This window comes from Halichoerus grypus, chromosome 2 (genome assembly GCF_964656455.1).
Source record: "Halichoerus grypus chromosome 2, mHalGry1.hap1.1, whole genome shotgun sequence".
NCBI lineage: Eukaryota > Metazoa > Chordata > Mammalia > Carnivora > Phocidae > Halichoerus > Halichoerus grypus.
The window spans coordinates 164,314,770-164,331,195 of NC_135713.1; the positions used below are offsets into that span (position 1 = coordinate 164,314,770).

At 43.0% G+C, this 16,426-nt stretch overlaps 1 protein-coding gene across 3 annotated transcripts in view; it reads right to left on the reverse strand.

Annotated features, from left to right (window-relative positions):
• Positions 1-551: 551 nt before the first annotated feature.
• RPA1 (replication protein A1) overlaps positions 552-16,426 on the reverse strand; it is a 69,649-nt gene continuing 53,774 nt past the window's right edge. For all 3 annotated transcript variants that reach the window (XM_036091068.2, XM_036091067.2, XM_036091069.2), the window contains 7 exons: positions 16,198-16,337; positions 15,639-15,787; positions 12,698-12,830; positions 9,773-9,949; positions 6,940-7,047; positions 2,990-3,076; positions 552-1,568 (listed from right to left, as the gene is read on the reverse strand). In XM_036091068.2, coding sequence (XP_035946961.1) covers positions 1,464-1,568; positions 2,990-3,076; positions 6,940-7,047; positions 9,773-9,949; positions 12,698-12,830; positions 15,639-15,787; positions 16,198-16,337 — 899 coding nt within the window. In that variant the 3' untranslated portion in view covers positions 552-1,463. The remainder of the gene's footprint in view (positions 1,569-2,989; positions 3,077-6,939; positions 7,048-9,772; positions 9,950-12,697; positions 12,831-15,638; positions 15,788-16,197; positions 16,338-16,426) is intronic.

Below are 16,426 nucleotides of genomic sequence, written 5' to 3' on the forward strand. Positions count from 1 at the left end.
GGCCATCATCACTCTACAGCTCCACAAAGGGCCGCCACATGCCGCCCCTGCGCGGATTAAAACCCGGGTCCTGCCGCTGCAGGTTGACTGCAACACTGCCTGGATGCTCGGGGAGAGATGTGCAGCAAATGCCAAGTGGTGGGTCGCGGCAACTGGATAGATAATTAATATGATTAGGAACACACAGAGCAAGCATGCTCTTGCTGACTGAAAAGCCCAGTAGCATAATTACTGTTTTCTTACTAGCTCACTGTCTGTACACATTTCAAAGCCTGGTTGGTGCTAGACTGCTGTGTAAACATCAATAAAATCCCAAAGTGCCAGATCATCAGCATTCTTGAGCACAATGGCTTTTTGTTTTTAGTGTTTTCATTCTTTTAAAGATGCATTTTAGGGTGGCAAACATTAGGACGAATGATCTCTAGGCCTTGGACTAATCTTTGAGTCTGTAATGAGTTAACATCTCCCCCAAGCGAACATTTATTATAAAGGCTAATTAATTGCTTTCCAGTTACAAGAACGCTTTGCATTCAAAGAAAGTAGGATTCACATGCAGAGAATATTCTGTTTATTAAAACAAAGCAGGGGAAACAAAGGGCCTCTCCTTCAAAATCCCTTCTATTTAACATAGCTTTAATCAAGAAATGAAACATACAAGTATAAGAAATACGTACAGGTAGAAAAAGTGTGCATTCGCCAACCCAAATGCAACATTAATTGAAGTGAAAACTAAAGCAATGCTTTGTAGTTGCCGGGATGTCCCTGGGGGACAGCAAGTCAATGCTTATCAGCTTTCCTCAGAAGAGACAATTTTGATGAATATCAGACCCACTGACTCGTCTATTAAACCCTGAAGGAGGGATATTCTTCAGATATAAAAGATATGCCTTTGATTAATAATTCTACCCTATTGCCATTCCAGGCATTAACAACTATGTGGCACCTCTGGAGAGAGAGAGCCTTTGAATTCCAGACAGACACACTCGCACTGCAGTACAGGCTCCGCGCACCCGCTTCTCGGCTCCCCCTCCTGAGAGGGAGCCCAAGTCGTGAGGGTGTCGCCACGGGAGAGGCGGAAACCCTCATTACATAATTTATTTCACTGTCTGCAGAGTTAGGGTCAATTACTTGTGACATAATTCCTGCTTGAAGATAATGAAATCTTAATAAAACAGACAAAAGCCTGAAGACAGAGGGAGCGGCCGGCACTACATTACCTGCCGCCGACCCGCTGGGACGGACAGTTCACACCAGAGCCGTCGGAGCCTGTTTTGCTTCACCTGTCAGGGTACGATGAGCTCCGAGAGGCGCCCAAGGGAGGAAAGCGCTTCGGCCGCCGCAGAGCGGCTCTCTGGCCGCACAGCTCACGTGGAAATGTCACATGGGGTGGGGGGTGGGGGGAAGGAATTGGTTCCATTTCAGCTCTGCCTCTTCAAACTTCTGCCTCATCAGCCCTGCTCTTCTCACATTAGCGCGTTTCTCCTGATGTTCATGATCAGCCTTCTGCCATATTCTCTGTAGTCCACGGGCTTCACGTCCATCACAGTGGCCTTAATTCGAGACTCGTCCTTTGAGGAGAGAAAAGCAGTCTGTGAGCGGAGGAAAGCCCGCGCGGCACGGAGCGGTGGTGATAACCCCCTTTGCTTCAGAGGTTTCAATGATCCCAGCGGGAGAAAACACAAGGGCATGCTGGACTTAGTGTTCAGTCACTCCAATACAGAAAACAATCACCAGTTAGAGCCACGTTCGGAACTTCTGGAGCTGGGAGAGTGGACAGAAGCCCCTCTTCATCCTTCCCTCGTGCCCCCAAGCTCTCAGAAACCTAGATTCCAAATGGGATGGACCATAGCGGGCTGATCTAGGTCAATTTATTTTCTCTGCAGAAGGGGACACAGGAGCCCAGAGAAGAGAAGTGACTTGCCTGAAGCCACACAGCTAGTTCTGAGAGTGGTGTGAAAGCAAAAGCTCCCACAGCAGAGGAGGAATCCCTGGTCTGGGGCCATCTCAGCTCTGCAAGAGACAAGCTCTCTGCACCTCACCGTCCCTGTCCGCACCATGAGCACTGCACGACCCCTCAAACCGTCCCTGGGTCCCACCTCACTCTGACACTCCGTCATAGACATTTGACTCCCTACCTCATTCACTGCCTACTAGCAGGTACTAGGGTTAAGGTGTAATAATAAAACAGAGTGAGGAAACCCTGAAACAAGCAGAGAGAACTCCCCGTCCTCGCTCGTTCATCAGGACTCAACAATCCCATTAGAGGCAGGATGACGGGATGCCCAGAAAGGGTGCGGTCTGGTTCCAGGGCTCAAGCACTTCTGTGTGCATGCACTCCATAATGACGACGTAATCCTATTTATAAGGATGGTGAAGAGCAAGCTCTGAAGCTGGGACCGGAATCTTAGTTCTGCCATGTGCTGGCATATGACTTATGTATATTACTTATTCTCTGCATGCCTCCATTTTTTCAGTGGTAAAATGGGGATAACAGTAGTTCCTACATGTGGGTTACTGCCAGGATCAAGTGAGATACTAGATGTAAAATAAAGGGTATAGAAGAGTAACTGGCAGATAGTAAGTGCTCAATAAATGCTGTTATAGTAGGACTATCCAATTATATGATGTTATAGGCAACCTAAAGGAATTTTCAAGGTAATTTTAACTATGTGCGGTCTTTGTTTCACATACCAACCTCAGGGCCTAAACCTCATGGAAGTGAGTCTGCTGAACACCTTACCATTCTTTGTCAGTACACCAACAAAAAAACCCCCAGGTTGTAACTGAAGAGAACACGCAGCATTTCCCTCTAGATGTTCAACACTAGACAGAACACTCAACCTCTCTAACTTTGTTTCTTCAGCGCTGGGAAGATCCAGGGAGCTTGGCACTGGGTCTGGCACACAGTACACAATCAAGTGACAGCTGCCACCGGACTCTTGCTGTGGGTGACAAACAGTAGCTTCCCACCCCAGGTGACCCCACTTACATTGTAGGTCTCTAGTTTCACCCTGATCCTGAATGTGAAAGATCGGAAGTTGGCATTCTGGAAAACTTCCTCAAATGCTTGCTCATTCTGCAAAAACAAACATTAAAACTTTAGGCATGGAAGCTACCAGACCATTTGAAAATACCCATTAAGATTTTTGAAGGGGCGGGGCGCCTGGGTGGCTCAGTTGGTTAAGCATCTGCCTTTGGCTCAGGTCATGATCCTGGGGTCCTGGGATGGAGCCCCGCATCGGGCTCCCTGCTCCGCGGGGAACCTGCTTCTGCCTCTGCCTGCCACTCCCCCTGCTTGTGCTCTCTCTGTCAAATAAATAAATAAAATCTTAAAAAAAAAAAATTTTTTTTTGAAGGGGCGCCTGGCTGGCTCAGGCAGAAGAGCATATGACTCTGTATCTTGGGGTTGTAGGTTCAAGCCCCACATTGGGTGTAGGGATTACTTAAAAATAAAATCTTTATTTTTTCTAAATTTTTTATTTTTTAAGATTTTATTTATTTATTTGAGAGAGAGCACAAGCAGAGGGAGTGGCAGAGGGAGAGGGAGAGACAGACTCCCCACTGAGCAGGGAGCCCAATGTGGGGCTCTATCCCAGGGCCCCGGGATCATGACCCGAGCCGAAGACAAACATTCAACCCACTGAACCACCCGGGCGCCCCAAGAAAAAAACATTTTTAAAAAGACTTTTGAGAAAAATCTCAAAATTTTTTTACCCCCAGTGGTTTAAATTACTTAGGAATGACTAATCTATAGGTGACATTTCATTACATAAAACTGTTTAGGTAGAGGGGCGCCTGGGTGGCTCAGTCGTTAAGCGTCTGCCTTCAGCTCAGGTCATGATCCCGGGGTCCTGGGATCGAGCCCTCCATCAGGCTCCCTGCTCCACGGGAGGTCTGCTTCCCTCTCCCACTCCCCCGCTTGTGTTCCCTCTCTCGCTGTGTCTCTCTCTGTCAAATAAATAAATAAAATCTTTAAAAAAAAACTGTTTAGGTAGAATTTTATTAATAAACTAAAATACTCTACCTATAGTGGTCAAATTCAGAGACAGAAAGTAGAATGGTTGCCAGGGCCAAGAGGAAGGGGAAATGGAGAATTAGTACCTAATGAGTGTACTGAACGTAACAATGGTTAAAATGGTAAATTTTATGTTATGCATATTTCACCATAATAATAATAATAATAAAATGAAACCACTCTTAGAAACACATTTCTAAACTTCAAAAGTTTGTGATGGAATCTCAGGTTATGAATTTGAGCCCCATGTTGGATGTAGAGATTTACTTAAAAATAAAATCTTAAAGGGACCGCCTGGGTGGCTCAGTTGGTTAAATGTCTGTCTTTGGCTCAGGTCATGACCTTGGGGTCCTGGGATCGAGCCCCATGTCAGGACCCCTGTTCAGTGGGGAGTCTGTTTCTCCCTCTGCCTGCCACTCCCCCTGCTTTTGCAGGCTCTCTCTGACAAATAAAATCTTAAAAAAAAAAAATACTTAAAAAAATAAAGTCTTAAAAAATAAAAAGAATTGAGGGACAAAATAGAAAAAAGTTCAAGTTTTCATACTGTTTTAGTCTCTGCATTTACAGTTATTTGTGAGCAAGTGAAGAAGGCAGGTCAAGTGGGTAAAGATTAGGGAAAGTTTGAAAAGCACAGTTCTCTCCCTCTTTGTCTTGTCCCTCAAACACTATTTAAGCTTTTTTTTTTTTTTAAAGACTTTATTTGACACAGACAGAAAGAGAGCAAAAGGAGAGGGAGAAGCAGAGGGAGAGGGAGAAGCAGGCTCCCCGCGGAGCATAGAGCCAGACGCAGGGCTTGATCCCAGGACCTTGGGATCATGACCTGAGCCGAAGGCAGACGCTTAATGACTGAGCCACGCAGGCATCCCTATTTAAGCTTTTCTTTTACTTTTTTTTTTTTTTTAAAGTAATCTCTACACCCAGTGTGGGGCTCAAATACATGACCCTGATATCAAAAGTCACATGTTCCACGGACTGAGGCAGCCAGGCGCCCCACTAATTAAGCTTTTTTATTTAAAAAAAAAAAAAAAAAAGTCTGGTAAACAGAAAGGAATCAGAGAAAGCATTTTATATAAATATGCATAAAATTTCCAGTAACTTTATATAAAATTAATAGTTTGTGTCAGTCAATATTATCTTTTCAAACCACATGGAACATGAAAATGGTTTTGTTACACAGAACTCTTGTATAAAAGTTACTTCACATATACACACAAAGTCCCCTGGGCTTTCAGGTATGTAAATAAAACAATGTGTTAAACCTTAAGAAAATTATACTAGTTGCCATTATTCTTCAAGATAAGAGAAACCATGGAGCATGTACTCCAAGAATATCATGGTTCCTGAGGGAAGAGTTTCTATATGTCCTCGTTCACCAGCGGTAAAAACAGTGAAATGTAATAAGCTCATAAAAAACCCTGAAAAAGGGCACCTGGGTGGCTCAGTTGGTTAAGCGACTGCCTTCGGCTCAGGTCATGATCCCAGAGTCCTGGGATCGAGTCCCACATCGGGCTCCCAGCTCGGCGGGGAGTCTGCTTCTCCCTCAGACCCTCTCCCCTCTCATGCTATTTCTCTCGCGCACGTGCTAATAAATAAATTAAATAAATAAATAAATAAATAAAATCTTCAAAAAAAAAAACAACCCTGAAAAGCTGCCTCGAGCCTTAAAATCTGATATGAAAATAAAGAACCAGGCAAAACAGATGAAAGATACCATCATAGTTTAAAGTCAATTCCAGTTCTTTTATAAAAGGGGCTTGTTGGCATTATTTTCAGAGATCTCACAAACAATTTTAAAAAGGTGTGTGCTGGGGGAGGGGGGGAGCCAAATGGACAAACTGAAGACAGGGAAGAATAAGAAAAACACACCAAACCAACGACAAATCTTTTTTTTCTTAGTGGTGTGTGTGTGTGTGTGTGTGTGTGTGTATGTGTGTTTCCTTAGTGGTTTATTTATAAATTTTCTAAGCAATTTGGAGGAAAAGCGGAAAAATCTATAGAGAGATGCTAATTTGTGTGGCCCAGAAAACACAGCTTTCATTGGTCATCTTTACACATTTTTTTTAAACGATTTTATTTATTTGAGAGAGAGAGCATGAGTGGGGGAGAGGGACAAAGGCAGAGGGAGAAGCAGATTCCCCACTGAGCAGGGAGCCCAATGCAGGACTCGATCCCAGGACCCTGGGATCATGACCTGAGCCAAAGGCAGACGCTTAACCAACTGAGCCACCCGGGCGCCCACATCTTTACACATTTTATCTGAGTATCTTTCCTACATTTAGCAAAATCAGTAATCTATTCCCTACATTAAATAAACCTATATATTAAAATATAAATTTATAAAAATGAAATGGATAAAGTTATCTTAGGAAAGAAAGTTACTTTGTAAGAACTGCATCCAAAGACCTGGAGTAGCAAGTACCTTATATGTGAATTTAAACCAGGATTTGACTCAACTTTTCAGGAAGGTGTTTATTATGTTAAAAGGGCACATCTGTACCTCAGGTTACTTGAGAAGATACCTTCCAGATCTCAAGTGATTGTAGGCACATCAACTTCAGGGTGCTAACAGTAACAGAAGTAAATGTTTTATACTTGTAAAGTGCTGTTTTTAAAGCATTTTTTTTTTTTTTTAAGGAGGCTCCACACCCAACGTGGAGCTTAAACTCACAACCCTGAGATCAAGAGCTGCACGCTCTACCGAAAGAGCCAGCCAGGCGCCCATAAAGCACTTTTTTATACATTACTTGATTACTCATTGTTAGCACACCCAAGGTGGACAAAATTTGACAGAATCAGATGAGCTCTTAAATCATCATCAGACTGAGAAACTATATACAACACCCCAAAGAAGTTAAAAAAAATTAAAGAGCAAAAAAAGGGTGTTATTGGCAACTGTTACAGTAATAATAAAAGATGAGGCCAACCTTCTCTTTTAACTCCCCAAGATAAGCAGTGTTTTGTCCAATGATGGTCTCTGCAGACTCTTGGAAACAAGTGACCCACTGATTCTCTTGAAAATCAGCAATATTTACCTGAAAACACACTATATATTAATTCAGCCAAGAAATAATAAAAGGAAGACATACTCAGAGACTGGAAGATTAACTTTTTCCATTCATTAAAATAATTCCCAAGGAAAAAACCATTACCACTATATATGCTATATTCTTTCAAAAGAGGAAAATACTGCAGAAAGAAGTTTAAAATGTAAGTCTGGATCACAGGAGGAACACAATATGCCGTGGACATGTGATTTCAGATCTCAGTGGAGATAACAACCCAACTCACCTCTCCTTCAGACACAGAATCCAGGTATACCAGACTAGGTTCCCTTCCAGCTGCAATGCCCTTTGGACTCAAGGTTTTGAATGAGCCTCCAAAGAGTGACAGCAGGTTCTCTGCATTTCAAACTCTACATCCTTCAGTCACTAGTTCCATAAGACTAGTTCCATTCACTGCTGAACATCCCAGACTATTTAAAAGCTTGAGCTTAAGGGCCTTCATCCAGCCGCCAAACTTAACTAGCAACAGAAATAAGCAATCAAGTGTCTCCACTTGGACAATGGTAAATTAAACAGGGGAGAGTCAGGGAAGAAAGTGGATCACATAGAATCCACCTGCTAAAGTAAAAGTCTTAGTACATATAAGAAAGCAAAGGTTTTTTTTTTTTTTTTAAGGTAGCATTTGATGATTCTACATATTCGCTTGGCATATACATGGAGGTTTAATATCAAAAGTTATGATGAAAAAATAGGGGACAAGAAAAGTTAAAAACACTCACATATATGAGAGAATATATCACACACTAGGGTTCACACCTACCGTATGTTTACCTCATGCTATTCCTAGAGGCAAAGAGCTGAGGAGGGTGACAATGGAGACACCATCTTGTGAAACCAGTGTGCTGGGATTCTTATTTACGAGTTTCACAGAAAGGCTGATAAACCATCTAAAACAATTTTTTCGGAGAAGAACCATGAGAGACAATGGACTCTGAAAAACAAACTGAGGGTTCTAGAGGGGAGGGGGTTGGGAGGATGGGTTAGCCTGGTGATGGGTATTGAGGAGGGCACGTTCTGCATGGAGCACTGGGTGTTATGCACAAACAATGAATCATGGAACACTATATCTAAAACTAATGATGTAATGTATGGGGATTAACATAACAATAAAAAAAAATTAAAAAAAAAAAAGGATAAAACAATTTTTTCGGGGCGCCTGGGTGGCTCAGTCGTTAAGCGTCTGCCTTCGGCTCAGGTCATGATCCCAGGATCCTGGGATGGAGCCCCACATTGGGCTCCCTGCTCAGCCAGGAGCCTGCTTCTCCCTTTCCTGCTCCCCCTGCTTGTGTTCCCTCTCTAGCTGTCTCTCTCTGTGTCAAATAAATAAGTAAAATTAAAATTAAAAAAAAATTTTTAAATTAAAAAAAATAAACAATTTTCTCCATCCTAGTTCGATGAAGTTAAGTTTATGTTTATTTTCTGTAAAAATAGGAAGCTTAAATGTAGAAATGTAGAACTTTCCTGCTGAACTTTTTTTTTTCCAAATTTTTATTATGTTATGTTAATCATCATACATTACATCATTAGTTTTTGTGAACTAACATTTTAAGGGGCAATTAGAATATAGAAAGGATAAGTAAAATCCTTTATTTTTTATCTAAAAATATTTTTAATTAATTCATTTACTTTAAATTTGCTATTACAAGGGGGAAAAAAAGGAAAATGCAGAAGAAACTAGAAATCAACCAGAAATAACCTCAATCAACACTCTGGTATTTGTCCTCTAAGTCTGTTTTGTGTGTGTGTGTGTACATACTTCAAGACTATATCAAACACTCCACTTAAAATTTGCCATTTCAATTAATAAACCTGAACATATATTCATGTCATTTTCAAATATTTTAACTGTAGAAAACTGTCAAATGATTGGCAGATTCTGATGCCTTCACAGTATTCCACACTACAGATATATAATAAAGGAATTAACCAATAAAATATTAAGGAAGTTTAAGTTGTATCAAAGTTTTCAAAATAACAGAGTAAGAAATAACTTTACACAGCTGTAACATCTCTGATGATTTCTTAGAAGAAATTCCCTCCAAGTGTTTAATGTGCCAGAAAATATAAACATTTTTAAGGCTCCTGATATATTACTGCCAAATCACCTTCTAGAAAAATGCAAGAATACCTATTATCATTTAGTATTATGGTTTTTTTTTTAAAGGACACCCTCCACTTTAAAGGTTTTTAAAACAGAAACAATTCTTAAAATGCAAAAAAGCCACAGTCCCGCATCAGCATGCAGTCACATTCCTGAGAAGTCAGCTCTACAAAGGCTAAGAGGAACAGATTATCTACAAGAAAAATAACTAAATATAGGCACTGGCTGTATAAGTATAATTACTGCTCTCCAGAAATGCCATTGCACATTAATTGGTCTTCACACCAGTTAGCAGGAGAGTGTCAGCGATTCTGCATTGTACTACACGCACAGCAACCGCCATCAGCTGCGTATCTAAATGCAACTTTCTGGTATGAAAAAAAGCTCTTAGTAGGAGAACAGACTGCTATTCAGTTGAGTGAAAGGCCCCTTACTTGCCGTACTTCTAGAACAGTAAGAAGCTCTTTAGCACTTACTCATCTGCAGGCTTCCTACCCCCAGCCATCTTATTTTTGCTGTTGTCTCTACAGGGCCTGGCTCTTGGCAGGGACTCAGGAGACAGCACAGTACTTCCCATCTACCCATTCTACTTACTGACAGGATCATGCGGTACTTGAAGCTGGGAAATTCACTGTCACACTTTTCACAGCGGTATAATCCATTCTGTTGGTCAATCACTTTCTTGTTGCAGTCCTGAGTTGGGCAGGCCTGATACATACAGTTCTCCTTGCGAAGATACACGACGGTCGCCACAGAGCTAAAATAGTCGGCCTTCGGGAGAAAAGAGTGCCATGAGATCTAGAATACAAGGCCTACGTTCGAGACGGGACTCTGAGGCCGCCCACAGCTTGCCCTTACATGTAAGCGCTCAGTGTTTACATACACGAATCCCTAAGATCCCACTGGCTTTAGAGGGAATAATTTATGCTATAGCTTTTGAAATCACTTGTGCGGACTCCAAAACCTACAAAGATAATAAACTAAGCTCTAAAGGGTATTATCCCTTAACAATGAAAGCAAATTCTAAATTAGACCAAATTAATTAATTAAAAACAGAAAAAGACGCTATGAAAGACAAAGACTTCAAGAGACAAGATTTGTTCCTCCGGTTCCTCTGACTCTCCCAAGGTAACCCAATGGAGGAAACACAGGCGAATGCGGGCGAACCCAGCGCAGTGGTGGCCAGCCGCCCTCCCACAGGTACAACAGCAGCAGTGATTGCCGGGGCCTACAGTCCCCTGCATCTTTGTCTAGGCTACGGTGGCAAACTTTGTAGAAAGCCAGACAGGAAGTATTTTAGGCTCTGCGAGCCAGTCACCGTCTCTGTCGCCAACGCACGCATGAGCTGCTTGCCAACCCTGGCCTAAGCCGTCGACGCGGGGACGCCACCGAGAGGTCAATGTAGCAAGGACTATGTCATGTGCTCCTGCTTTATGTTGTCCCTATTTGTTTTGCTTTTTACCTCTCACAGAGAGGATACAGAGTGAATAATTTTGGGGGGTGAACAGTTCCCTCTGGGTGTACTCCGAATTCAGAGCCAGGTCGGCAACCTCCAGGGCTTCCCAATGTTTCAGACCAAAAAAAAGCCAAACAATAATGTGAATGTTTAAAGAGACTGAATGAGGCCTCAATCTAGAAGGCTCCAAGAAGGTAAGTCTCGGGGCGCCTGGCTGGCTCAGTCAGGAGAGCACGCGACTCTCGATCTCAGGGTTGTGCATTTGAGCCCCACACTGGGTACAGAGGTTACACCCCAGGAGAAAGTCTCCTAGGAGAATGCCTATGGAGTTTTTCTGTATTTCCAGGTAAGATCCAGATTCAATGCATGACTTTAAAGTTTGGGTGCAAATAGGTGCTCTCCAGGCCTGATTTCTTTTCTTTTTATTTTATTATTTTATTTTTTTAAAGATTTTATTTATTTATTTGAGAGAGAGAGAATGAGAGACAGAGAGCACGAGAGGGAAGAGGGTCAGAGGGAGAAGCAGACTCCCCGCTGAGCAGGGAGCCCGATGCGGGACTCGATCCCGGGACTCCAGGATCATGACCTGAGCTGAAGGCAGTTGCTTAACCAACTGAGCCACCCAGGCGCCCTCTTTTCTTTTTTTAAAAATTTATTTATTTATTTTTAAGTAATCCCTACACCCAACGAGGGGCTCGAACTCACAACCCTGAGATCCAAGAGTCACATACTCTTCCAAGTGAGTGAGCCAGGTGCCCCCAGGCCTGATTTCTTATTACATACTTTAGATCTAAGAGAGACACTGGGTGTCAAGAGAAACTGAAGAGTGCCTGCTCCTCTGACCAGGACAACACAGATCTAATGTTTAATTCTCAAGATGCTATATGACAGCATCATAAGATGCCACCGATGACAATGATGGATAAGGGAGTACAGCGAAATGAGACAGTAAAGAATAAAAACTATGTTATATAATATGAAAATAATAAAAGTAGGAATTGTGTTTTGGGGAGCATAAAGGAGAAATAAATGACTTAAATGTTGAACTGCTGGCAGAATACAGGTTTAGATCAAGACGGGAAGGGGTGCCTGGGTGGCTCAGTCGTTAAGCGTCTGCCTTCGGCTCAGGTCATGGTCCCAGGGTCCTGGGATCGAGCCCCGCATTGGGCTCCCTGCTCTGCGGGAAGCCTGCTTCTCCCTCTCCCATTCCCCCTGCTTGTGTTCCCTCTCTCGCTGTGTCTCTCTCTCTGTCAAATAAATAAATAATATCTTAAAACAAAAAAAAAAGACGGGAAGAGCGTCATTACATACAAACATTGAAAGGAAGCTGCAACTAAAGTCAAATACGAGAGCCAGTTCCTGTCTGAGAATAGTGGCAAACGCTTGGCCCATGAGAGGTTAGTATCATGCAGCCAGTGGAGGCCTACGTGAACTGCCTGATGTCTGACACGGAGCCTCACTAATGCTCAGTGTTGGCTCTAACCTCAAAACGCATCTTCTTGGTATGTGGGCATTTCGATTTGCAGGAACAATCAGCAAAAATAAATATGGACCCGAAGTCATTACCTCTTCATTAAGATCCCTCTAAGAATTAAACAACTCTCTAAGTCAGAGTTCATAACATTTTTTTGCCTCAAGATACGTGAGAGATGGGGCGCCTGGGTGGCTCAGTCGTTAAGCATCTGCCTTAGGCTCAGGTCATGATCCCAGGGTCCTGGGATTGAGTCCCACATCGGGCTCCCTGCTCGGCGGGAAGCCTGCTTCTCCCTCTCCCACTCCCCCTGCTTGTGCTCCTGCTCTCGCTGTCTCTCTCTCTGTCAAATAAATAAATAAAAAATCTTAAAAAAAAAAAAAAAAAGTAAGATATGTGAGAGATACACGGAGGCATGGCTCCCTCACCCTGGCAGTGATTCTCCACCATCACGTAATCCTCTGGTCAGAGCACTGGTTAAGAATCATAGCTCTGAATGAATGTCTGACAGCTAGTACCAAAAATCAGGTTTGAAAACTCACTCTTGCACACTTTATGTGCTTTTGTGAAGAAAGTTAGGAATGTGGGATACCTTGTCACCATGGCCCAGGTTCTCTGATTTAACCTCATATAAAGTTTTCCAGTTGGTGTTGCTCCCTCCTATTCCTCCACTCTTTAGATCAGAGATGGAAACACCATCTAAGGCTTGTCCTTCTGAGTCAAACCTGAAAAATAAACAAAGAACGACAGGTACTTTATATATATTTATTGAATATATTACTTGTGTCTAAATGCCAGATACAGGCCATCCACACCCCCAACCCCCTACTCATCCAACTTTCATAGGTCATGGTCACGTGGGCTGAAATTAGTATCCTCCTTGTATCTTAAGCCAACTGCAGCAAGGGAATGACCTCTTTTCATCTCAATTGCTTTGATGCCCCCCAGTGGTCAAGAAACACAGTGCCAAAATACAACAACCTTTTCTTAAATTAGCATCTGGTACATAGTTCTTTAGGCTACTGATGCTCATTCTCAGTCAATAGCTGCATCTTTATCATTACTGAAATATATCAGCATAGAAAGTGGCAGTCCCCATATTATAACATGGTGGCAAAAAACGTTCCCATGGTAAAAGATCTTGTAAGCCTGGGGCACCTGGGTGGCTCAGTTGGTTAAGTGTCTGACTTCTAAGCATCTGACTTCAGATCGGATCACAATCCCAGGGTCCTAGGATTGAGCCCCGCCTCGGGCTCCACGCTCAGTGGGGAGTCTGCTTATCCCTCTCCCTTTGCCCCTCCCCCAGCTTGTGCTCTGTCTCAAATAAATAAAATCTTAAAAAACAAAAAAAGATCTGGTAAGCCTGATAATAGAGTTTAAAGGATTATATAATCCAAAGTAATTTAACAGAAGATAAATAGATAATATCTTCTTAGTGAGATTTTACCTATGCCAATATCAAAATTAACATTAATTTGTGCTACAGTATTATTAAAACTGATGATACTTTAAAAAAAAACTTTTTTTTTTAAGATTTTTATTTATTTATTTGACAGAGAGAGACACAGCGAGAGAGAGAGCACAAGCAGGGGGAGTGGGAGAGGGAGAAGCAGGCCCCCCGCTGAGCAGGGAGCCTGATGCGGGGCTCGATCCCAGGACCCTGGGATCATGACTTGAGCCGAAGGCAGACGCTTAACGACTGAGCCACCCAGGTGCCCCAAAACTGATTATACTTCTTGATCACGTATCAGCTGATATGAAGGAAAGTGGCTCAGAAACATAGTTGTGGCAGGGAAGAGTCAGTCTGAGATTAAAAACATGCCAATGTCATCTAAAAGGAGGATAACTAAAAGCTAAACACATACAGAACAGGCTTTTTAAAAAGAGACCATCTGGGGCGCCTGGGTGGCTCAGTCGTTAAGCGTCTGCCTTCGGCTCAGGTCATGGTCCCAGGGTCCTGGGATCGAGCCCCGCATCAGGCTCCCTGCTCCGTGGGGAGTCTGCTTCTCCCTCTCCCACTCCCCCTGCTTGTGTTCCTGGTCTCGCGATCTCTCTCTCTCTCTCTGTCAAATAAATAAATAAAATCTTAAAAAAAAAAAAAAAAAGAGACCATCTAACAGAATGGATGCTGCCTTAAGCTGCAGACAATTGCCTTCACATTCTGTCAGGTAAGCGGCTAAATCCGTCACAGAAGCACAGCAAGGTCCATAAATCTGTTTCACCACTACTAGCTACACCAGTTTACGGTTTCAAAAACTCCAAGGAGACATTTGCCACCAAAGATAGCTCATCAGGAATCAACAGGGCAAGGACAGAGGCAGCCCTTCTCACAATAAAAAATACCACATTGTTATAACCAAGATCTAACATGCCCAATCCTTGCCTAGGTGGGGTGTGTGCACTGAACTTCTCTTGGATCAATGCTAGTTATTTTATTCTGGAGACAGCTATGTCTTTTTATGTTGACCAGGATCACTCTTATTGACAAGTAAAATATGAAGACCTTAATGTGGGCATGCAATTAACCTGGGGTCGAGCTCTAGAGCCCGAAAGAAAATCAAGCAGTAAGGACAAACCAAAGCTGTGGTTATTTCTGGTCAGACTACAAATAGGCCCTGCCTTCTAATGCCATGCCAGCTACCAGGATAGTTACATATAGATGCGTGTGGATACTCAGAAGGCCGGCTTGAGTGACATGAACACTCGAGTAGTTGTTTCATGAAATCATTCAAATACTAGTGCTTCTAGTGGCTCACATTACACTCAGAATAAAAGTGAGAAGTCTGTCACAGGAACTAATTCTTTAAGTACTAAAACCCTAGGCCAGAGGCGGAACCCGACACAACTCCCCTGGGACTACAGCTATACAAATTATTAAAGCTCAAGCTAGTTAAAGTGCTTTCCCTGACCACATCAATTCTTGCATACCGTGTTTCAGTTTGAAGTGCTCCTTAAAGGCAGAGTTTTAACACCCTACAAAGCTAGATATAGTGAGATTTTAATAGGCTCTCCTCAGCCCCTGAGTACTTGGGAAATAACAATACAATGCCAACAAAAGCCCATTGTTCCCACCGCACTTTATCAGAGTCCAGTGAACACACACCAGAAGATGCGTTCAGCACCAAGTGGACAAAACAAGGAAGCACATTCTTCCCCCACCCCCTGGAAGCCCGCAGCTTTAAACCTAGGGAAAAAAACTGCCCCCCACAGTCCTGCACACAGCTGTGAGAGCCTGGCCGCCCCTTACTTTGGCAGGATCGAGGTCGGCTGCAGCACAGCACTTCCATTCTGCCGGCCTCCTCTGCAGTATTTGGGTTTGTCATGGGATTACAGGTTTGTCAGTTTAAGGGCTTTAAAGCCATCCTCTCAGAAGGCATAATGCTTCCAAGAAACATAGGAACTGCTCCATTCAGTAACAAAGCCCTCTGCTCGGCAGACAGCTCACATACTGATCGTGAGAGCCAAAAGAGCCAGCTCTTCTCACTCAAAGGCCGGGCTCAAATAAACCCTTTGTTTAGTCCCATAAAACCTACCATCCACGAAGCTTATAGGCCTCTGGGATGTCAGGATTCACAATGACCGTGCTTGAAGACAGTACAGAGAGGCTCCGTCCACCAAAATCAGAAACTCTGGCTCCTTTGATAGCCATCACGGGTTGTCTAGAACCATCAAATCTATCAGCCTGAGTAATAACAAAAACACCAAACAAATACAGTGAACAGGTGTCACTAGCAGGAAAGACACAGAACATTTTTATAGAAAACAAGGAAAACAGTCAGTAGCAGAGTAAATGCAATAAATGGTACATGGAATCTATCCAAGATAACCTCACACCCAGGAATCTGTTCCAAGATAAAGCAAAACTAATCTAGAGTTAGAGGAAAGATCATTTCACTGTGTAAAACTAAGATCACAGCATATTTCACAAAAGTAAATCAAATAAAGGATTTCGGATATTCCCTGGCCAGCTCAATCCTTCTTTAGGACGGGCCCACACGGCCAAAGCCCCACAACTCTCAAGACAAGACAGCCGCCCGGCTCTCTACGTCTCTGCCTTCTGCACATGCTCTGACTGCTCAAGCAAATACTTACATCCTCCCCCCACAGAGTAGCGGTGACCACTTTCCCTGACATGTCCATCAAATAGATATTTCGCTTAGAAACTTCTCTGTTGTTAGATTTCACTGTGATTTTGGTGGCATCTTCGTAGCTCTTGCAGATCCCAATTATGTCTAAAATACAGGCACAATGTGTTAGCAAAAATGGTCAAGGCACCCATTACAGCATGATCAAAGGCTGAATGGCAAGCACTTCAGTCCCT